This window comes from Sander lucioperca, chromosome 5, assembly GCF_008315115.2.
Source record: "Sander lucioperca isolate FBNREF2018 chromosome 5, SLUC_FBN_1.2, whole genome shotgun sequence".
Taxonomy (NCBI): Eukaryota; Metazoa; Chordata; class Actinopteri; order Perciformes; family Percidae; genus Sander; species Sander lucioperca.
Window position 1 is genome coordinate 32,257,836 of NC_050177.1, and position 23,237 is coordinate 32,281,072.

General features: G+C 41.6%; 3 protein-coding genes across 3 annotated transcripts in view; all 3 read right to left on the reverse strand.

Moving 5' to 3' along the window:
* Positions 1-23,237, reverse strand: part of LOC116038066 (NACHT, LRR and PYD domains-containing protein 3-like) — a 1,733,742-nt gene that overhangs the window by 1,072,738 nt on the left and 637,767 nt on the right. The gene's annotated exons all lie outside the window — the stretch shown is intronic.
* LOC116034665 (NACHT, LRR and PYD domains-containing protein 12-like) overlaps positions 1-23,237 on the reverse strand; it is a 575,637-nt gene that overhangs the window by 542,474 nt on the left and 9,926 nt on the right. The gene's annotated exons all lie outside the window — the stretch shown is intronic.
* Positions 19,285-23,237, reverse strand: part of LOC116066829 (NLR family CARD domain-containing protein 3-like) — a 113,087-nt gene continuing 109,134 nt past the window's right edge. Inside the window, exons 7-10 of the mRNA XM_036001617.1 lie at positions 23,115-23,193; positions 21,191-21,398; positions 21,074-21,114; positions 19,285-21,012 (exon numbers count right to left, since the gene is read on the reverse strand). Coding sequence (XP_035857510.1) covers positions 19,285-21,012; positions 21,074-21,114; positions 21,191-21,398; positions 23,115-23,193 — 2,056 coding nt within the window. The remainder of the gene's footprint in view (positions 21,013-21,073; positions 21,115-21,190; positions 21,399-23,114; positions 23,194-23,237) is intronic.

Here is a 23,237-nt window from a genome sequence, read left to right on the forward strand (position 1 = left end):
ACCAACGTTAAAAGTAAGTAGTACTACCTTGCATTTTACTCTGGTCTCATGTTATCTGCATTTCAACCTGAGCTCAATTATTTATAATAATTAATTATACAACACAATATGCAACTGACAACTATGTATGTATGCATTTGAATGACCGACAAATGATATATCTCTTAAGAGCAGAAACTAAGAATTTAAGACCACAGTTTTTTATCCTGTAAAAGTATCACTGAAAAGACCCTGAAGGGTGTTGGAACGGCAACTATGATTACATCAAAACTCTGACTCAAACAAGGTTCCTGTTATTTACTAGAAAAGAGAGGATTTAAGAAAACTATAAGAGATAGTTAAAAAAGAAAAAGATATAGGAAGCTTGGCCCTCTAAGCAAACTGCTATTTTATTTACGAATTCGTATATCCAAATGTGATATTGTTCGACTTTGTATTTCTAATATTGTTATACAATGTTCTGTCTTTTTCATATCTACAACATCTATCAATGTTGGAAGATCTCTCTTGGAGTAGACTAGTTCTCCCTTTGACAGAGCAAGGGCCTCTAGCATGCAGTAGTCAGCTAAGGTCAAAGGTCGACCTCAGCTCTGCAGCGCTTACACACACACACACACACACACACACACACACACACACACACACACACACACACACACACACACACAGTTTTATTTTCTGTTTTTCTGTTTCCTTGGCCCATTTTTTAGTCTTAAGTACTTAATACAAGAAACAAATTAACAACATCAGTTAGTTGCAAGGAGGTATAATACAAATTACTGCAATGATTATCTCTCCCTTATATCGAGTAGTCAGGTCAGTCTTTACCTAAACACCTTTATGCTTTGTACAACTTGACATTAATGTAACTTTAAATAAAAGCCCCATACTACTACTTTATGCGAAATGTTCAAATAGTTAGGAGACAAACTGCTGATTCTAGTTTTAGTGCTATATAATTCAGACCTGGGTAGCTTAAGTTGACTGACATTCGATAAAATTACCAACCAGTTGTTGATGGAATGCCCAATGCAACAGGCAACTTTCCCTTCTGTCACATGCTGCCAGAGTGATATAGAGCCAGCGGACGGGTTGTCTAGCTTTCACTGTTTATTTTACACAAGTGTAGACGGTGGTTTGCATTCTTAACAGGCCCAGATTCATAAGCATCAGTTCTGCTGTATGAAACGAGCAGCTGTCATGCGAGCCAGAGGATGACGCCTATAGGTAACAGTTGCTGCAACTAAGTTCAAAGGTCAACCTCTGCTCTACATACATGTATGGTGTTTTATTTTCTGTTTTTCTGTTTCCTAGTCTCATTTTTTAGTCTTAAGTACTTAATACAAGAAACAAATTAACAGTTAATTATGCAACATTAGTCAGTTGCAAGGATGTATAATACAAATTACTGCAATGATTATCTCTCTCCTATATTGAGTAGTCAGCTCAGTCTTTACCTAAACACCTTTATGCTATGTACAACTTGACATTAATGCGTAACAACTACGTTTTAACCAGCTTTATCTTATTATCTTTTAGAAATAGTATCATATCATATATGCTGCATGAAAACGCGAGCCATAGCAAGGGGCCTCTAGGCTAACCTCTGCTCTGTTGAACATACACACACACACACACACACACACACACACACACACACACACACACACACACACACACACACACAGAGACATCAGTGGCATGTCAACAGCTATACATTTATGTCCACATACGTTCTCGCTTAGTAGTTATCATTTGTCATTAGATTAAATGTCCGTAGGAAAATAATTTCCAAACACAACCAGAACCACTCAAGCTAAAAAGCATTGAGGGGTAAAAGCCACATGTCCCACTGTAGCCTTTCATCTCACTATATACACACTTTGGTTTTATTTGTTAGCCCTGTGTTAACCTTGTTAAGCTGTAAATGTAGCAATTCTTCTCTCACTTTCATAAGGAAAATTGTAGGGTATATCTATCCAATTACAAATGCAAAGTACCGCTTATTAAACAAGAACAAGAAAATATATGAATGGATTTAAACACCAGTGCAGCCAAACACTATGAACAATCTTCATTTAGACAACACACACCGGCACTCAGAACATACTGAAAGTAAAAACACTAGCACCAAACACCAATACAGAAACTAGAAACTTTTAATATTTACAGTTGGGATAATTTGACTGATTTCACACAAATCAATTTTTTCTTTAAAGAAAAAATATTTCACCTTAATTCATTTTATTTTATAACATACTCGTTTTTTAGGTAAACAAGAAGGAATGAAAATCATCTGTTTGCGTCAATAGATAGATTTTAGTAATGTATGTACATACTGGAAAAACAAGAATTGATTATTTTGGAGGTGGTGCTTCCGATTCCGGTGATATGGCAACAGCTTGATTGAGCTCGCTTATTCCTACCCCCAAAAGTAATTTTGTACTTTGTTTATCCTACATCTAAAGAGGAAAATATGCCAGGCAACAAAAACTAGTTATGAATGAGTTATAACGCATAAGGAGACTAATAAGTATTAGCCAAAGAAGAAAATGGCAAACAAACAAATTGCCGGGGGCGCAAGCAGCATGGCTGACTTAAGTGAAATATACAAATTGTTTGCTGAGTTAAAAAATTCCTTAAGCAATGAGTACAAAGAACTAAAAGATTTTCGTCAAATCGCCTAGACAAAAATCTAAGACACGTGTCTTTCTTACCGACAAACAACAGCGAGGATGACATTGCACTGATTCAGTGGACTCACAATGAACGTACCGTCGTACCTCCCGGGCGAACCAATAACGTTTTCATTGCGGCATTTACTACAGCTTATGGGCGTCTAAAACTGTACAGTTATTTAGAAAAGTTGCAGCAGAACGTTCTGTATACAGATACAGACAGTCTGATATATGTGACAAAAGAGGGTGAGGCACCTCTGGAGCTGGGTAATCTTCTCGGGGGTCTTACCGATGAGTTGGACGGGGACACAATTCAGGAATTTGTAGCAGCGGGACCAAAGAGCTATGCCTACCAGACCAAAAATCAGAAAAAAGTGGTTATGAAGGTGAAAGGCATAACGCAAACTCGCGAGTGCTGCGAACAGATCAACTTTGATAGCGTGTCAGAGCTGGTGGAGGGTTACCTCAGGGGTTCTAAAGAAATGTCCCTTGAGACACCTCAACAGAATATTAAACGAGATAAAAAAGGGTTTCTGTTGAAAAACGCGTCATTCCGGAAAAAATTTAGAGTCATTTATGACAAGAGGAGGTTATGTCCTGACGGTACAACTCTACCTTTTGGTTACTAACGACGCATGATGGAAGAGGTTGATTTTGATCCGAGGTTAAAGGGTCCATTTTCGTGTCTGATAGTTGGCCCCAGTGGATGTGGCAAGACGTATTTTCTGAAATCTGTACTGGAAAAATGTGAACGTGTGATGGATATTGTACCTCAAAATATTGTTTGGATTTATACAAGTTATCAACCCATGTATGACGAAATGAAGAAAATGAATAAAAAAATCAAGTTTGTCCAAGGTCTACCTGATTCTTTTGAAGATGCAAGTATGTTTCCTCCTGAACAATCACATCTGGTCATACTAGACGACGTCATATTTCAGGCATCTGATCATCCTGAGGTGGTGAAAATCTTCACACAATACAGACATCATCGAAATATGAGTGTTTTTATGTTAACCCAAAATGTATTCCATAAAGGCAGATACAGTCGTACCATAAGTTTAAACAGTAATTATCTGGTGCTATTTAAAAATCCCAGAGATCAGCTTCAGATTAGGATACTAGCGCATCAGATGTTTCCCTCACAAAAACAGTTTTTCCTGGAAAGTTTTGAAGATGCTACGAGAGAACCACACGGTTATATAATCCTGGATCTCACGCCTTCATGCCCAGAACGTTACAGGGTGCGTACAGGGTTACTTCCCCACCAGCAAACGACGATTTACATATCAAAAACAAAGTAGGACGTCATTATGTCAGAGCGTATAAAAAGGAATGCTCTGTTGCTGAAAGCACTGTACCACGCCACGCCTTCAAAACGTAAAGACATTTTGAAACACTGTTCACCCGATTTTCTCCAAGCCTTGTGTGAGGTGGCTCTAAATCTGTTAAAAGGGAATCTGCCTGTATCGTCTTCTCAATACAAACAACTGAAACGTCAAAAGAAGATTATCAGACTGCTGGCCGATAAAAAAAACAGTTTAAAGCGTAAACATCAGGCTCTGAAAAAACAGACGGGGGGCTTTATCCTACCATTACTGTCGGCCGCCATTCCAATATTGGGAAATTTGTTAGGAGGTCTGCTTCCAAAAAAATAAAAGATGTCTCTGAGGGCTGCCAAGAAAATGTATTTGATTTCACCTCAACAGCTGAGCAAAATAACTAGACCAGAGCCGTCCATCAGACAGACGGCTGAAGATGTTTTGAATGAGAAAATGAGCGCGGTACTAAATGATCCAGGATTAAATTCATATGAAAAAGCTAAAAGGTACGAAGCTTTACTGCTACGATATCTCACTTTGCTTAAACAAAGTAAGAATGATGTTCACAACGTTACACTCAGCCTGCAACAGGGTGCATCAGAAACTGAACACTCAGCATCAGCACCATCAGCAGCTGCAGATGCAGTAGATGCAGTAGCAGCTGCTAGTCCCCATACCACATTGGATGACGCTGCAGACGAGGTGATAAAAAACCTACCCCCACGTGACCGTAAAAATGCCCTCTACATTTTGCAGAAATTAGCCGCAAGTGACGAGGGTTGGACATCGAGAGGTGAATTTATATATAAGGGAGATGTAGTTAAAGGATCTCATATGCTTGACTTAATAAAAAACCTCTCACTGACCAATAAAAGAAGAACCCAATCAATCCCAAAAGGTTGGGTTAGTTTCTTAAATACGTTGGATGGGTTAAATATCCCTGTGGCCATGTTTAAAAATCCCCAAGCACGCGCTCAGTACAGTCAGCTCAAAATGGACGGTGATGCTTTTGAAGAAAAATCACCGCGGGAAAAAAGAAAAAAAACGTACATATTATCACCGCGATGGACAACTTCTGAAGAAAAATCACCGCGGGAAAAAAGAAGAAAAACATTCCTATTATCCCCGCGATGGTCAACTTTGGATTAACGAGACCATACACTCATGTCATTTTCAATAAAATGTTTTATTAATCACAAGTTTATGGTTACAGAGTCTTTCTTACAAGCGGTAACAATCTCTAAACATGTCTAAAGAGCACACACTATGGTGAAAAGATTCTGAACGGTTACGACTGACGCACCTTTGATATTTATTCACAAAATTAGATACCATACGGTCATTTTTATTGACATCATCGTAATACAGAGTCAACATTTCTTTATACGATAAGCCGCATGCCCGATGGCAGAGATAAAAAACACAATGCTGGCCACATACGGTAGACAGCGGGTGCTGAAGTTGACGGTCGTGGTACTGTATATTCTTTGAACGGTTTTCCAGAAACTGTAGAATGCTCGAGGGGTAATGAGCAAAATCAGGCGGGAATCCGTACGAGTCGAAAAAGGTCGCTCCGCCGTCCTCTTCCAACGTCAATCCAAGCCAATGTTCCCCGGGCATGTGGGATGGGTGAGTGTTGACGATAAAGTAAGCAGGTAGACGGTAGGTATGACTCAGCGAGGGTAGTTGATCAGAAGCCCACACTCCGTGAAATAAATGACCCATAAGATGATGCAACAGTCGTTCTAGTTGATGATTATCCATCTTTTTAATAATAATCCACCAGCACCTGTCTTTTAGCGTTGATCTACAGAATGGAATCGTAGCATGCGTATACTATAAGTGTTGTAGTGTAAGGCAGCGGTACCCTAAATCTCATTTCCAAACGCAAATTTCCGTTGGAAATGGGAGATAAGGCGTCGCTGTCTTCGGTCGCCCCAAGATTGAAGACAAACAGAGAATAACCTTGGTTAAAATCGCTGCGGTTGATGCTAAGAGGTAAATCCTTAAGATGTCGTCCTGTGGCAGTAAACATATTGTAAAATTCTCTGACTGAATTTCCGGTATTGAAACGGGGCTGAAAGGCTTTAGCAGGTACCTGTCTGCCGTCCTGACACAAAGCCAGATATTCCACATCATTATGTTTGAAATTAAACGGTGACAGGTCCCGTCTTCCTACAAAAGCATCGTGGTGTACCATGGCTAAAGCTAAATAGCGTGGCATAGCACCCAGAAAGAGATTTTCCTGGTTACATATCCTGGAATTTTCAGGGATAGAGTACGTTTTCACACTGACACGCGAGAGCGGATAGAGTGCATTTCCTTTCATCAGGGCGGCTGCGTGACCCAGGCGTACAGCAGGGGAAACGGTGACCTTTTTAATAAACAGGGAGGCTGATAATATCTTCAGGGTGAACTCTGAGTCACGAGCCCCCATAAGGCAAAACGCATCATTGCAACGAATAAGTTTGATTCTCAAATCGACAGAGTTTAACAGCTGACGCTCGCAGAAAAAAATGTCGCTGTGGAGAGGTCCTAGTAAGTCAACTTCCCCAGATTCTGCGCTGAATTGCGCTCTCTGGACTAATCCTTTGTTCGGTCCGTTAGTCACTATGATAGAATCCATTGACCCCGGAGTGTCTTTGTAAAACAGGCCGGCGCTAAATTGACTCTTTAATGTGTCCTCTGAAAAGTTGAGTAAGGTTTCTATCATGGCTCTGTAAGGATGAGTGGCGCTGGATTGTGAAATCAATCTATCGCCCAGAATAACGTCGCATTGGCTAAAAATTGTATTGAGAGGATAATTGATGAGCCCCACCGCTGTATCTGCTGGGATGTCCGTCCCATCCTTCTCTGTGATTTTAACTCGGAGGTGCAGCAATGTATCGTTCAAGTCCAAATACTTTTCACCATCTCCGGGTATAAAGAATTCAATCGGAGAGTTGTCGCTCAGTGCAGAGAGAGGTTGGTATTCTTGATATTTTTTATCTTCTACAGATAGTTGAGTCATGGGAGCTGAAAAGAGATCCAGTTCCGCCAGGGTGCACTCGGCTGATTTCTGATGTAAAAGAGCCATTGTGTACAGCGCTAAAATATGTCAGAGCTCTGAGCAGACTTCCTCCTCTTGGGTGCGCGTCTCTTGACTGATTTGCTCTTCTTAGCCGCCGCACGTTTTTTAAATGCTGAGGAAACAACACGCTCACCTGGCGGGCGTTTCCTTGTTCTACGGGACAAGACCAAAATACCTCCCGAACCTTCTTGATTCTTATGCTCGGTCAGTTTTCCCATCACTCCTTTGACAGCGTCCGCAGCAATGTTTGTAGCGGCTGTTTTAAGATGCGGTTTTGCCACAGCGAAACCTTTTTTCAGCAGAGGGGATACGAACCTGAACAATTTAGAAAAGATAGAGCCTATGCCTCTCCCGTACATCACCGGGGCTCCGTAAAAACCGGGTAAAGCTCCACCTACTTGACCTTCATAGTACGCTACAAAGCGCCGAGGGTCTTCTTTGATATGTATCATCTTACTTACAAAGAGCGTTGGACGGGTTTAAAGTGTAATTTCACAATTGTCTTTCCAAAAACAAAGTCTATGTTCCTGTTGCGATCGGTTTTAATTTCTATGCGTATGTTTTTGATGTAATTTTTAGACAAAGGTATATAATGTATCGTATTGTATCTGATGCTAGTCACGTCTCCAAAGTCACCTTTCACATTCACCACACAGAGCAGCGGTGAGTAGCTGTCGCCGACCGCTTGATACTGAATAATGTCGGTGTATACAAAAAGGTTATATACTCCCGCGTTTAAATCACAAGGATAGGTAGACGGTCTCTTGGAGAGCGTCCACCATTCGGCGGGTTTTAATCCTAACATGTAAGCCAGCGGGGGATAGGTTCGTATTTTGTAAAGACCATCGCCTTTGAAGTCGACGCATTTGGTTGCGCTGTTGAAAGAAGCATCAAAAGAGGGATCGTGCTTTTTGAGCGCCGGGGTCAAGTATTCCAGGAGATCTTTTGGTCGATTATAGTAAGCGCCGCGATTGAATTTCACAATCACCAGCGGTTGAGGTTCGTCCGTCACACGGTTCAGTTCAAAATAGCTTGAGTCTGCGGGTAAATTGTACCACGTACGAGGATATATGATTTCGCATAGACCCACCACCCATTCACCGCTCAGTTCAATCGGTTTAGCCAAATCGATTGTATAACAACTGCTGGTATTACTTTTAAATACTTCCTTACTGGCGTTGGAAGGCAGGGTCACGTAAAAACCCTCGGCGGTTGTGTGTTCCATGATTCTCTTTTGAAATCGAGTGATGGATTGGCCTTTGTGCACAGACTTTTTATATACTGACCACATCAGACAATTTAACCCAACTGTTAAACTTCTCTGGCCAGTTTTTCCATTGCACGAAAACTTGTTTTTCACCCTTGACGTTACGTCGTTTTAAGATTTTCTCCACTTGAAACATTTTGTTTGCGGCCATTTTTACTTTTTGCAGCTCCGCTTCATAAAATGAACCCTCGATAGACTCGCCATCATAATCTTCTAATTTGTATACGGGAGGCGTACGGGGAATACGTTCCGTCACTGTAAAGACTTCGTCCGTAAAACTCTGTTCATATTTTTTATCAAACACGCCTCTCACCTTGGATAAACGTACCAGATCCCCCTTCTTAAACATCATCTTTATTTTATTCCTGTGACGCGAGGAGAAGGTGCCGTACAGGTTGCGAAACACCTGATCGACGTTCTCGGATGTGACATCCATCGGTGTCATTTTTATAGAGCTGTGATAACTGTTATTATAACTATCTACCAGGTCTGGTAGGACGTCCAAGTAACGTCTGGTGTTGCGAGCCGTAAAATATTTAAACATGCGAGATTTCAGAGTACGATTATATCTCTCGATGACCGATGCCTTTAAGTCACTGGCAGTTCTAAAATGATTGATACCGTATTTCTTCATGAGAGCCTCGAATTTCTTGTTGAAAAATTCTTTGCCTGCGTCAGTTTGTAGCTTGGCGGGTATTAAGCTCTCTCGAAACACTGATTCAAACGCTTTTACAACCTCCCCTGCCGTCTTCCTCTTCAAGGGACGCACATATGCTTTTTTAGAAAATACGTCTATGACGGTCAGTAAATAATTAAACCCGTCATTATGTGCAGCCAAGGCCTGCATGTCACAGAGGTCAGCTTGAAACTGATTTAAAGGTTTTGTAACAAACACTCTATTTCTCTTAAAATGTACTCGCGCTGGTTTATGCAATGTATAGGCATCTTGCTCAGATAAAAAATCTTTAACTTGCCGAACACTGACTTTTTCACCAGTTTCATCCTGTACACCCTGCCGGAGACGCTGTACGCCTCCAAAGCTACCGGGATGCTGTGGATTGTAATAGATGTTTTCCATCACCCGTTTCTCCGACATCCTTTCCTCTGAAACCGTCAATGTTTTCTAACACAACGCATGAGCAAGAATGACTCTTTATTCATTTTATTTTTATTATTATTCTTTATTTTCAAAAGATGGTAAATACATATTTGAAAAACAAGTCAACTATAAAAAGTAGAAAAATATGTTGTTTTTTTTTTCTGTTCAAAAGAAAAATACATTTCTTCACACAAGATTATATATTTGAAAAACAAGTCAACTATATCATGCTTTTAAAAACCATTGTGATTTATTTTTTTTTTTCGCTTACAATTCTTAAAACAGGTTACATAACACTTACATTACTTTTTTTTTTCTTTTCTGTCTTGTTTTCTTCATAAAGCAGGGAACATATCCCCCTTACGAACCCTCGTAACACTCGGTGACCAAACGCAGTTGGAAAATTTTCACTGCATCTTGTCCTATCAAATTATCATACATGTCTGTGATGGGGTCAAAAATTTTCTTCACTACTTTCAGTTCATGTAGTAATGTCTCTGCTACTACCCGGACTCTGAAATCCTCGGTTTTGATGTTCCGGGCAAGTAACAAACGTTGAATAGAGGGAATAAAACGTGGTGTGATGAGTCTTTTCATCAGGCGGTAAAAGTTATCTCCGTAAAAGTCGTCCTCCAATGCTTCCAGACATGCGTGTTCTCGCTGACTAGGGTGGTCAATCTTACATCCATGACACTCAGAGCGTCTGTCCTTGTGAATAATCAAGTTGAGAAGATGGAAAACGGCCGATTTAACGGTGTCAATGAGCAGAGAAGAGACCCATCCGTCTACCTCATCCTCCTGTTCTAGAGTAGGGCTCTCCTCCTGTCCATGTGGAGGGCTTTCCATACCCTGTTCATCAGGAATTTCGTCCTCCATTTCATCATGACTTTCTTCATCCGATGAATCAACGCTTTCCTCTTCCACCTCCTCTGATGAATCAGGGATTCCTGAATCAGGAGTTGTAGCGACTGTCCCGGCCTCATTAGTGTAGTCCTGAGTGGCCTCATCCTCATTAGAGTTCTGCTCAGCAGGGACGTCCCGAGACGGCGCCTCTGGAGAGACCGGAGAGGGTGGAGGACATATCAGGCTTTGACTCTCCTCCTCCTCCTCCTCCACTGAGAAAAGAACCCGAGGGGTAAGGGATCTCTTTGTCGATGAGTTGAACATCTTGTATGGTGTGAGGCTCCTCTGTCCTGCGTTGAACATCTTGTACGTTGTAAAGCAGCCTGATTCAGTCTTTATAGTATCGTAAGGGGAGGCGTGGTTAGGAAAATTCTGGAAAGGAAGGGGGGTCTGGAAAGTTCCGGAAAAGAGGCGTGTTCAAAAGTTTAGAGTTTTTTTCACAACCAGGGTATTTTTCCATCCGCGACAGCGAAGGAAGAGACTGGTAACCCTATCCCCCATCTCCATCATCCGCTCCACCCATTCCAGCGCTGGTAAGACTAGCACGGTTCGGAATAAACCGCAGTCTGGATTAAATCTTTGCAAAACAAACAAGTCGCAGGCTCTCTTTTCTTCCGAATCCCTGGATAGCAGAAGGGCCTGGAACCACCATCGGCCTGAGGTTGTGGTAACAGACGGCCATGACGATCCCAAGACGATGTTCATCTTAGCCAAGTCGCTATCGCTGGGGTAATTGGACGATCTAGGAGACTCCGTCTCGTTATTCTCTTCATCATTGCTACAAATGTTTACAGCCGTCTCCTCCTCCTTACATTCTACCATAACCGTTTGAGTCTCTTTATCCAGCGTAGCAACACTCTCATTCTCCTTATTAGGGTTACAGGCAAATTGTAGCAACGTCTTCATCACACCCCAGTCATCAAAGGTCATTTTCACCATGTCGGTTGAGGGACACAATTTTTCCCCTTCCTTCAGTCGATAAAAACAAAGTTCGCCTTCTTCATACTTGAACACATAACCCCACGATCCAGTCATCCCACTCGCCTGTAGAGACCATTCCTCCTGCAGAGATACCGACGGAGGCATCTGGGTACGACATAGGTACAATGTACATTTCTTCGGAGCTCCGGGTGCAGTAAGAGTATCTTGGAACACCGTTACAGGAGTCTCACAGATCAATGAAGAGGACCATGTGTTAGGACCAGTCCCTCCTCGGTAAGGACTAGATGGAGAGCAGGCCTCTACATCATACATCTTAGAAGCAGTAATATCATTCATTGCTGACATAGCGAGTAGCAAGCTAGTATCCTGTTGAGAATCACGAAAGAACTCCTTTAACCTTTATATGCTTGAAACAAACTTCTTTTTTAACCCTACCCATCTATTTCCTGTCACCCTCATTTCTCATTGGCTCATTTGAAAAACGCATTTCCTGGCTCGATGCATTAATATGCAGTTTCCGGACTCCTCCCAGGAAACATCCGGTCTGAGGCACGCCCTCTTTCTAGAAGGTTCCGGAAGGATTGCGTCAGAAACACCTGTCAAACATCAATCAAAATTTTGACAGGTCGTGACCTCTTGACCTGGCTGTCATCAATCAAACTCGCATATTTAAGTGAAAGAAACCTCCCACTTATACTCTCTAATAACGTTAACTCAACTGCCGTTAGCCTTCACAGGCAAGCTAACAAATAGTTTAGCTAACAGCTAATTCGGCTAACTGCTAGCTGAGACAGCATGTAATAACTTTAAAAGACGCTCAAAATAAAACTTGAAAAATAAACGTTGACATATATAACAAACACCTAACATATATAACAGCTGTTACGTCAGTTCTACTTTACTTGTGCTCATTTAAAATACAATCACTCAATACTTGTCTTTATTGTTACTACTGTGAAGTCTTAATTTAGCTGTAGCTGCTTTTCCCATTACGTTTGAGTTAACGTTATTTTAGACTGAATCTAGCTGTCAGCTAGCGGTTAGCCGAATTAGCTGTTAGCTAAACTAACGTTAGCTTCCCAGTGGAGGCTAGCCATAGGCTAGCGTGGAACAGATCGTGCAGGTAGTATGGATACGTAAAACAGTATTATCTTGCGCATGTGCAGAACGGATCGTGCAGGCAGAACCGATCGTGTACCGACATACCCCACTAATAATGCCCAAAATGATACCAAACTTCTACAGTAGTACAAATAGGTTATGTACTCATAAAACGAAGGATTGGAAAGTTTGTAAGTACACCAGGAGTTTATTTAAATAAGACTTGCCTGCTGGCTTCTGCTCTCTGCTGCTACCGGCAGTAAGACGAGTGCTTAGGGATGTCTACAGATTACAACACCGAAAGCTAACTCTGCTAACACGACAGCTAACTCTGCTAACACAACAGCTAACTGTGCTAACGCAACATCTAACTCTGCTAACACAACAGCTAACTCTGCTAACACAATAGCCAACTCTGCAAACACAACAGCCAACTCTGCTAACAAAACAGCTAACTCTGTTAACACGACAGCTAACTCTGCTAACACAACAGCTAACTCCTCTAACATAACAAATATCTCTGCTAAAACGACAGCAAATTATGGTAACACAACAGCTAATTATGCTAACACAACAGCTAACTGCTCTAACACAACAGCTAACTCTGCTAACACTATATCTAAGTCTGCTAACACTACAGCTAACTCTGTTAACACAACAGCTAACTCTGCTAACACGACAGCTAACTCTGCTAACACAACAGCTAACTGTGCTAACGCAACATCTAACTCTGCTAACACAACAGCTAACTCTGCTAACACAATAGCCAACTCTGCAAACACAACAGCCAACTCTGCTAACAAAACAGCTAACTCTGTTAACACGACAGCTAACTCTGCTAACACAACAGCTAACTCCTCTAACATAACAAATATCTCTGCTAAAACGACAGCAAATTATGGTAACACAACAGCTAATTATGCTAACACAACAGCTAACTGCTCTAACACAACAGCTAACTCTGCTAACACTATATCTAAGTCTGCTAACACTACAGCTAACTCTGTTAACACAACAGCTAACTCTGCTAACACGACAGCTAACTCTGCTAACAAAACAGCTAAGTATGCTAGATGACAGCTAATTATGCTAACACAACAGCTAATTATACTAACACTACAGCTAACTCTGCTAAAACTATATCTATCTTGGCTAACACAACAGCTAACTCCTCTAACGCAACAGCTAACTCTGCTAACACAAAAGCTAACTCTGATAACACCACAGCTAACTCTGCTAACACTATATCTAACTCTGCTAACACCACAGCTAATCCAGCTAACACAAAAGCTAACTCTGCTAACATAACAGCTAACTCCTCATACACAACAGCTAACTCGGCTAACACAACAGCTAACTCTGCTAACACAAAAGCTAACTCTGCTAACACCACAGCTAACTCTGCTAACACCACAGCTAACCCTGCTAACATCACAGCTAACTCCTCGACACAACAGCTAACTCTGCTAACACGACAGCTAATTATGCTAAAACAACAGCTAACCCTGCTAACACAACAGCTAACTCTGCTAATACGACCGCTAACGACAAAGAAGAGGAGCAAGAAGGCTATGCTATGCTAAGCTAAGGACCAAAAGGCTCCAAACAAAAGGAAAAACCAAAACGGCTAGCACGTCTGCTTCCCATTCAAGATAAGCTAGAGTAGAGGAGTAAGGTAAGCTTACTTCATATCCACAATAATTTAATTTATAATTTCTACCTCAAGAAACTAAGGCTATCCTGTGGTAACTTAACATAGCGTGCTAAGTAGCAGCAGAGGGAGCAGCAGAGGGAGCAGCAGAGCGGCAGTTAGGAACTGAAACAATGTTGTGATCTCCCGGGGGAGAGCCCTGCCTCCTTGTGATTGGCTACCCAACAGAAATTAAAAGTACACAGGCCAAGAAAGCTTACAAACAAACTCAGAGAAAACCCAGAGACTTTGACTGCAGACATATGCCACACAGGAGGAATTAGTAACCTATTACTGTACACGGACAGTACTGATGCGTGGCATAAAGCTATCTGCGCCCACTATGACCATCACAAGAAGAGAGGCATATGCAGTGGGAGACAGATAGTCATCGAAGATGAAGACAAGGACAGCCCACCTCTCACTGTCAATGTCTACCACAATGGGACCATCATGTTTCAAGGCAATGAGGCCAGTTTCAGATCTGTCCAAGACGACTTCAACACCATCAAAGCTCTGGCAGATGAGCCATGGGCAGAGAACTCACTGCTGTAAGACAGGAGCTGCAGCAGGACAGACAGGCGATGGGCAGAGAGCTTAAGAGAGGAGCTGCACCTGAGAGAGCAAACCATCCTCAGCCTCCAGGAGCAGCTCCACAGTCTGAGAGCCTGCCAACACCAACCACAACCCTCCATCACCATCAACAGCCCCCCTCAACCTGAACCACAGCCATCCACCTCCACCCTAACTAACACCAGACCATCACAACAACCTGCAGTAATGCCCACCCCCTCCCCCACCGACCCACATACTGAGTCCACTACCAACAAGCCTAAAACATCTGGAGATGAGATGAAGTTATTGAATCTGGTGTAGGGGGTAAAACACATGACATCATTAAATCAATGTACACTAACAATAAGTGCAGTATTAAAATCGGCAACAAAAGAACAAGATTCTTGTGTCAGAAGCGTGGAGTGAGACAGGGCTGCTTTTTGAGTCCCACTCTATTCAACATCTATATTAACCAGCTGGCCACCATCCTAGAGACATCAGCAGCACCTGGTCTCACTCTACACGACTCTGAGATCAAGTTCCTGCTCTATGCAGATGACCTGGTTCTGCTGTCCCCTACAGAACAGGGCTTACAGCAGAACCTGGACCTGCTGGAGCAGTACTGCCAGACCTGGGCCCTGGCAGGAAACACTCAAAAGACAAAGATAATGACTTTTCAAAAAAGATCCAGATCTCAGGGAAATGCATACAGCTTCACGTTAGGAACACATAAATTAGACCACTGTACACATTACAATTATTTAGGACTGAAAATAAGTTCCACTGGAAGTTTTAACCCAGCGATAATGGAGCTGAGAGAGAAAGCACACAGGGCATTTTACACAATAAAAAGTCAAATCTACATTGAAATCCCAATTAGAATCTGGCTCAAATTATTATAATCTGTAATAGAACCAATCCTCCTCTATGGTAGTGAGGTGTGGGGTCCTATTTCCTACCATAATTCGGCCCATTTGGACAAAAACCCAGTTGAAATCCTGCATCTAGAGTTTTGTAAAAGCATCTTACAGGTACACAGAAAAACCACCAACAACGCCTGCAGAGCTGAATTAGGCCAATTCCCATCATTCATCAAAATTCAAAAACGTGCAATCAAATATTGGCTACATCTAAAAAACAGTGTGCCCCACTCCTATCAGCAGGCCGATATTTTCCGCAATGATCGGGCCGAGCCGGGCAGGGCCCTTGATCAAGCATTTGTGTTTTTTTAATCATTACTTTATTAGCCTTATTCGGTGGGGAGCAAGCTCTGCCTCTCCAGCTTCTCCCGTAGCTCTGGGTGGATGTCCTGCACTGACTTGAGTGTGAGGTAAACTGGGCTACATCGTGTCTCCCCATCTGCAGCACTGTTGTCGGCAAGTGCGTCAGCATGTAGACCGTGGCGAAGGACATTATTAATTAGGTGATTGAGACAAGAAAGTCTCCTAGATGGTTCCAGGGCTTTGATTATGAGCAACATAATTGATCTGTTACCCACACTATTGAGCTGAGGGAGCTAGGGTCGAGTTTTTTTTTTTTTACGTTTCTTCATTCAGATCCATTTGCGATCCATAAGCTGCTCATCATGTGAAGAAAAAGTACACCCACCTTTCTTTCATTAAATTTACATCTAAAAATGTAAACAAACTTGCGTTGCAGCGTATGCAATATATAAAATACATATGAAATTTATAAATATATATATTTATTTTAGAAATGAATATATAGGCCTTTAATTATAAAAAATATAATTTTCTGATTCTGATAATCTCTTGGCCAGCAGAGAAGGCCATGCTGGCCCTGACGGCCCACCTCTGATCTACAGATCGAGTCATAACAACGAATATTCTGATTAATAGTGGATGGCTTATGGGTGAAATAATGTATAAATAATGAGGAAAATATAACTGAACATAGCAGAGAGCAGAACAGATTATGTGCGCATTTACACATCATTAGATGAGTGTCTTAAAAGAAACAAATGTACGCACAGTGCGTACAGGATTACGGCTGTCTGCGCCACTGCCACACTATCATTTACAGAGACCCAACAATTCCCCCAAGGGCAAGCATTTGGTGCAACAGTGGACCTTTCTCTATAGAGAAACATCAATTACAATTACAATTACAATTACATCACAATTACATCACTCTAACACACACATATATTGTGTTTGCACTGCAGGGACTAGGAAAGAGCGTTTTGAGGGACTTTTTAACCATAGAGTCGGTACTCTCCCAGCACAAGAGGAACTTTTTACAATAATTGGTCAAGATGTCAGTGTACGTCTCTGATCGAGCACATGAGCCATGCAGCACCGGCAACTGACATTTTAAACCTCTAGCTAACGAGTCTGCTAAAAGAGTAAATTAATGCTTCATACACACACTCTTCTCACAGCGTAGAAAGCACATTGATTTGTGCTAAGCTAGGCTAAACCTGTCCTGGACCTTTCTCTGTCGAGTTGAAACTGATTTGATCACGGGAAAGAGGGAAAAAAAGATGTTTCTTCAAACCACGGACAGTTCCTTTAACTTACAGATATCTGTCCAAACTACATCAATTATTAACAAGAGGGAGTTATTATTTTAGTTCCTTGAGATGTTCCCCTTTACAACTTCCTACACAAATATCTCCTTTTTATATTCATCAGTGTTTGTACCTGAGAGTCTCCAGTCTCCAGAGAGGATCCTCCAGTCCTGCTGACAGTAGCTTCACTCCTGAGTCTCCTGGATGATTGTAGCTCAGGTCCAGCTCTCTCAGATGGGAGGGGTTGGAGCTCAGAGCTGAGACCAGAGAAGAACAGCCTTCCTCTGAGATCAGACAGCCTGACAGACTGCAAACACACAGAAAAACACACAGGAACCCTCTGTCAACACGTGGAGCCATGTGTTAGTTTTATGTTTGTTTTTTGTTCAGGTACATTTTGGTCCAGATTTAGAATACACCATTAAAATCAACTGTTCTATTTAATTATTTAACGACAAAAGTAAACAATGAAAATTCCTCATGGAAAGTAACTCTGAGTCTAGAAATTAAAAATTATATAATTAATAACTATTCACCAAGTTTATCGTATCAACAGACACAAAGCAGCTGTTTCATCAACTAAAGTTAAATGGTCATCAGTTGAATGGGTTAATCCTGACCTGAGAGTCTCCAGACTTTTGGTGATAAAGAATATAAAATCCATTTTCTAAACAAGTTGGAAACATGATAACTAATTGTGACTGAATGAGGAATAAAACGACGTCCAGTATTCAAATTCACATACGATTTAAAAGAAATGCCATAGCCATAGTTCATACTTTGTGCTTTACATAAGAACAAAATGCTTTGGAAACATTCAAAGATTTCCAAATTGCTAAATTATAAATCCTGACATGAGAAGGGTGGTTTAAATTTAAAAAAGCTTAAAGTTTAGAAAAATGTCATATAAGAAGACAAATAATGATTGTGTTTATATGTTGAGTCTGGACTTTTGGTGATACCGTATATGAAATCCGTTCTCAGCATGTTTAAATATCTGCTGCTCTACTCTAAAGAAGTCTGAAACATGATAATTAATCGTGACAGATTTAAGCAATATTACACGAGAGGGTTTGATTTGACGTCATTATTGGCACAACATTGAAGCGGCTAAGCATGACTGAAGTGATAATATGACGTTAAATCAAACCCTCTCGTGTAATAAAGCGATTATACAACAACGGTTACCAACTAAATAAAAATTATAATCAAACTGTGTTCATATTGTGGGGCAATTAACTCTAAAAATAAAGAAAACCAACAGAGACCATTTGTAGTCCCTCCCTGTTAAACGTTAGTCAGCCAGTAATCTTAAGCTAACGTTAGCTTTGTAATGGTAGAGATCGTGGAATTTTCCAAAACGTAATAACTACCACACATATAAACACCGAACTGATTGGCTAACTTTCTCTGGTTATAACTAAAATATTTAATAAACATTTTTTTTTTGCTACTATACGTCCGCGAACTTCATTATTGACGCGTCAGTGGCACAGCTGATGTTATTCAAACAGCTGATGTGATCCAAACAGCTGATGTGATCCAAACAGCTGATGTTATCCAAACTATTCCAGTAACAGTTAACTCCAGAGTTTAAAAATGTTGTTTCATCCAATGATTCACTTCTCATCGTCTTCCAACCATTCATCAAAACTAAGTCCTCCATATAAATCAAAATTAACAACAAAACGATCCATTGTATCAATGTTGTAGACTAAAATTACTGTTTTAAATGGTTTCATATTTCATTCTTTCTGAAATGATTCTAAATCAGAATAAAGTTATTTGGAAACATTCACATTTTTTGAATGTTTCTAAAATATTTTTCAATACTGTTTTTTGTCAAAGATTATTGTTCTTGATCTGACCTGAGAGTCTCCAGTGTGCAGTGTGGACTCTTCAGTCCATCAGAGATCAGCTTCACTCCTGAATCGTGCAGGTTGTTGTTACTCAGGTCCAGCTCTCTCAGACTAGAGGACTGGGAGCTGAGAACTGAGGACAGAGCTTCACAGCTTCTCTCTGACAGGTTACAGCAACTCAGTCTGGAGAGACAGGAAGGAAACAAGGTATTTATTTTTTATCTCTTGTTGAAAGATATCAGAGTATTCAATGATGAATAAATCACACTTACAGAGCTTTGTTGGAGGCTTTGATCACTGGCAGCAGCCTCAGAAGAGCCTCCTCTGAAGCAGAGAATTTCTTCAGGTCAAACACGTCCAGATCTTCATCTGATGACAGTAAGATGAAGCCCAGAGCTGACCACTGAGCAGGAGACAGATAATCTGTGGAGAGACATCCTGAACTCAGGGACTGTTGGATCTCCTCCACTAGAGAACGATCATTCAGTTCATTCAGACAGTGGAACAGATTGATGCTTCTCTCTGCAGACAGATTCTCACTGATCTTCTTCTTGATGTACTCAACTGTTTCCTGCTTGGTCTCTGAGCTACTTCCTGTCTGTGTCATCAGACCTCGTAGAAGATTCTGATTGGTCTGCAGTGAAAGACCCAGGAGGAAGCGGAGGAACAAGTCCAGGTGTCCATTTGGACTCTGTAAGGCCTTGTCCACAGCACTCTGGTAGAAACATGTTGATGTTGTTTTTTTTCCTGACAGCAGGTTGACTCCAGAGTTGATGAATGTCAGATGGACATGAAGAGCAGCCAGAAACTCCTGAACACTCAAATGGACGAAGCTGAACACCTTGTCCTGGTACAGTCCTTTCTCCTCTTTAAAGATCTGTGTGAACACTCCTGAGCAAACTGAGGCTGCTGTGATGTTGATGCCACACTCTGTCAGGTCTGATTCATAGAAGATCAGGTTGCCTTTCTGCAGCTGCTCAAAAGCCAGTTTTCCCAGAGACTCAATCATCTTCCTGCTCTCTGCACTCCAGTGTGGATCTATCTCAGTTCCTCCATCATACTTAATGTTCTTCACTTTGGACTGAACCACCAGGAAATGGATGTACATCTCAGTCAGGGTCCTGGGAAGCTCTCCTCCCCCTCTGGTCTTCAACACATCCTCCAGAACTGTAGCAGTGATCCAGCAGAAGACTGGGATGTGGCACATGATGTGGAGGCTTCGTGATTTCTTGATGTGGGAGATGATTCTGCTGGCCTGCTCCTTATCTCTGAATCTCTTCCTGAAGTACTCCTCCTTCTGTGGGTCAGTGAACCCTCTGACCTCTGTCACCATGTCAACACACTCAGCAGGGATCTGATTGGCTGCAGCAGGTCGTGTGGTTATCCAGAGGTGAGCAGAGGGAAGGAGATTCCCCCTGATGAGGTTTGTCAGCAGCACACCCACTGAGGTGGACTCTGTAACATCAGTCAGGACCTCAGTGTTGTGGAAGTCCAGAGGAAGTCGACACTCATCCAGACCGTCAAAGATGAACACAACCTGGAACTCTTTAAACCTGCAGATTCCTGCTTCTTTGGTTTCACTGAAGAAGTGATCAACAAGTTCCACCAAGCTGTACTTCTTCTCTTTCAGCACATTCATCTCTCTGAAAGTGAATGGAAATGTGAACTGGATGTCCTGGTTGGCTTTGCCTTCAGCCCAGTCCAGAGTGAACTTCTGTGTTAAGACTGTTTTCCCGATGCCAGCCACTCCCTTAGTCATCACTGTTCTGATTGGTTCATGTCTTCCAGGTGGGGCTTTAAAGATGTCTTCTTGTCTGATTGTTGTTTCTGGTCTGTTTGGTTTCCTGGATGCTGTTTCAATCTGTCTGACCTCATGTTCAGCATTGACCTCTGCAGTCCCTCCCTTTGTGATGTAGATCTCTGTGAACATCTGATTCAGAAGGGTTGGGTTTCCTGCTTTAGCAATCCCCTCAAACACACACTGGAACTTCTTCTGCTGGTTAGATTTCAGTTTACATTTACAAACTTCAGCAGGACTTCCTGATTGAAAACACAACAAAGAACATCAGGAAGTGATTTATAAAGAAACAGGAGCATACTTTGACCCTTCTCTGGAGACATTAGTAAAGGTCCCATTAGTCCAGCAAGTTAAATCTTTAGAGAAATCCTCTTACTGCTCTGCAGACGGTCAGCCAGCTCGTCCTGCTTCATTCTCCTCAGGAAGTGCAGTGTGATCTTCAGAAATGCCTCTCTTCTGCTCCTCTGCTCTTCATCCTCACCCTCCCTCTGATTCTCTGAGCATTCTGGGTAATCTGAACTCAGAGCCTTCTGGATATTCTTCAGCTCGTTCTTCACAAAAGAGATGATGTTCTTCTCCAGCAGCTGAAACAGAAGATTATATGAATGACACAATCAAACTGATCAGGGGTCTCATTTATAAATGTGACGTACGCACAAACGGGGGCTGAAAATGTGCGTACGCCACTTCCCACGCAAATGTTGATCTTTATTAAAATTAAAACGGGAGAATGTGCGGTCCTCCATGCAAACTCTGACCCATGCGTACGCACATTTTGGATACAATGGGAATTGGCGACGCAGATGGTGAGGTGGTGAACTGATGTCAGACTGCAGAAAGTAAATATTGGAAGAAGGCATTTGCGCTTGTACGGAGTGATAATTGTTCCATAAACACCTTGGCACTGCTGGCCCTGCAGGAGGACTATACCAATGCACACCGTGCCATCCCGGTCCAAGTACAGGGGTTTTATATAAATATTATATATAATCTTCAACTTTATCACTTAGGCTTGTCTGCATATACTATGTAGTTGTGGTAAATCTTATCATATAGGTCTGGTATATTGAAGTCATCCCTGAGTGCTGATATGCCTGCCGTTTTAGACGGTATTATTAATATAGGTAGTCTATAGATCAGGTTTCCCTAAACTGTGCGAGGACAGGCCGAAATTAAGTGTTTTAAACTGCCTATATTTGGATCAAATAATTTCTTATGTAACTATACCACACATATTTATAATGAAAGAATGGCTTGCTATATAATTCCCCTCTCAAATAAGGGTGCAACGGATCACAAAACTCACGGATCGGATCTCGGTTTGAGTCCTGGATCGGATACATTTTTGGACCAACACAAAAAAGGGGAAATTAAATGATTACTAAAAATGTAATAACAAAAACTTTTAACAATAATATCTTTTTTCACCAGTAAATTGCTTTTTAAAAGACAAAAACAGATGAGAAAAGGGTATTTTACAATTATTTTCAATGCACCACAGGGTTTACCGGTTTTAAGTAAACCCAACTTTTACTCCCATCTGTGTTGTTTTTCAGACAACAGCAGTGGCCATAGGGCTAGTTTGTGTCTGTTAGCTCATAGCTTTAGCGGAAGACAGATACGTCCCGCTGTTGGAATCCTCTACAGTGAAATACAGACACACTTTACACTGTTTAGCTGTCAGCATTTTAAGATGTTTAATCCAGTCACTACTGTAGCTAACGGTAGGCTAACATTACCTGCTGTGTAACATGTTATTAGTGTTTACTAGCGTGACATGCAGCAAGGTTTCTGTTGCCTCTAACTAACGTCTGTTTTCGGAGCATCAGAGAGCAGCGCAGACATTTAAGTGGCAGCCTAATGAGGCACCAAAATCCACGTTGCTATTCCATCTGGTAGCCATATTAGCACCGGATTTTAACATGCGCCGTTAACGTGAACAGAAAATTGCGTTGCCTGTGTGTTTTCACGGCAAACGCGCTTGTGGAAAGCGGTCGCACAACAGCTAAAATGTTGTGTTGATCACAAACGATTGTGTTTAAACTTTACGGAGACAACCAAATACAATATTGACTTCTTTTGAAATAAGATTTTCCAGTTTTTATTTGTTTTTATAAATTAAAAATCACAAATATTGAACAGGTGGTCGCCAAAGGGGGCAACCAAAGGCCACGAAACGGTTGCCAGTTGACTCAATCTGGTTGCCAAGGGCAACCGGGCAACAGTTACTGTTGAGCCCTGAGCATGGAGATGATTGTGAACAGAATAGATGTAAAAGTAGTTGTTGTACATGTACAGACCATAAATATGGAGTCCAGGTGTGTTTGATGCTGCTTGGCAGACTGACCACTGGGAACCTCTGAGCTCTCCTGGTCCACTCTGTGGAGGAATCAGGAAGAATTAGCTCACATCATGTCTGTCCA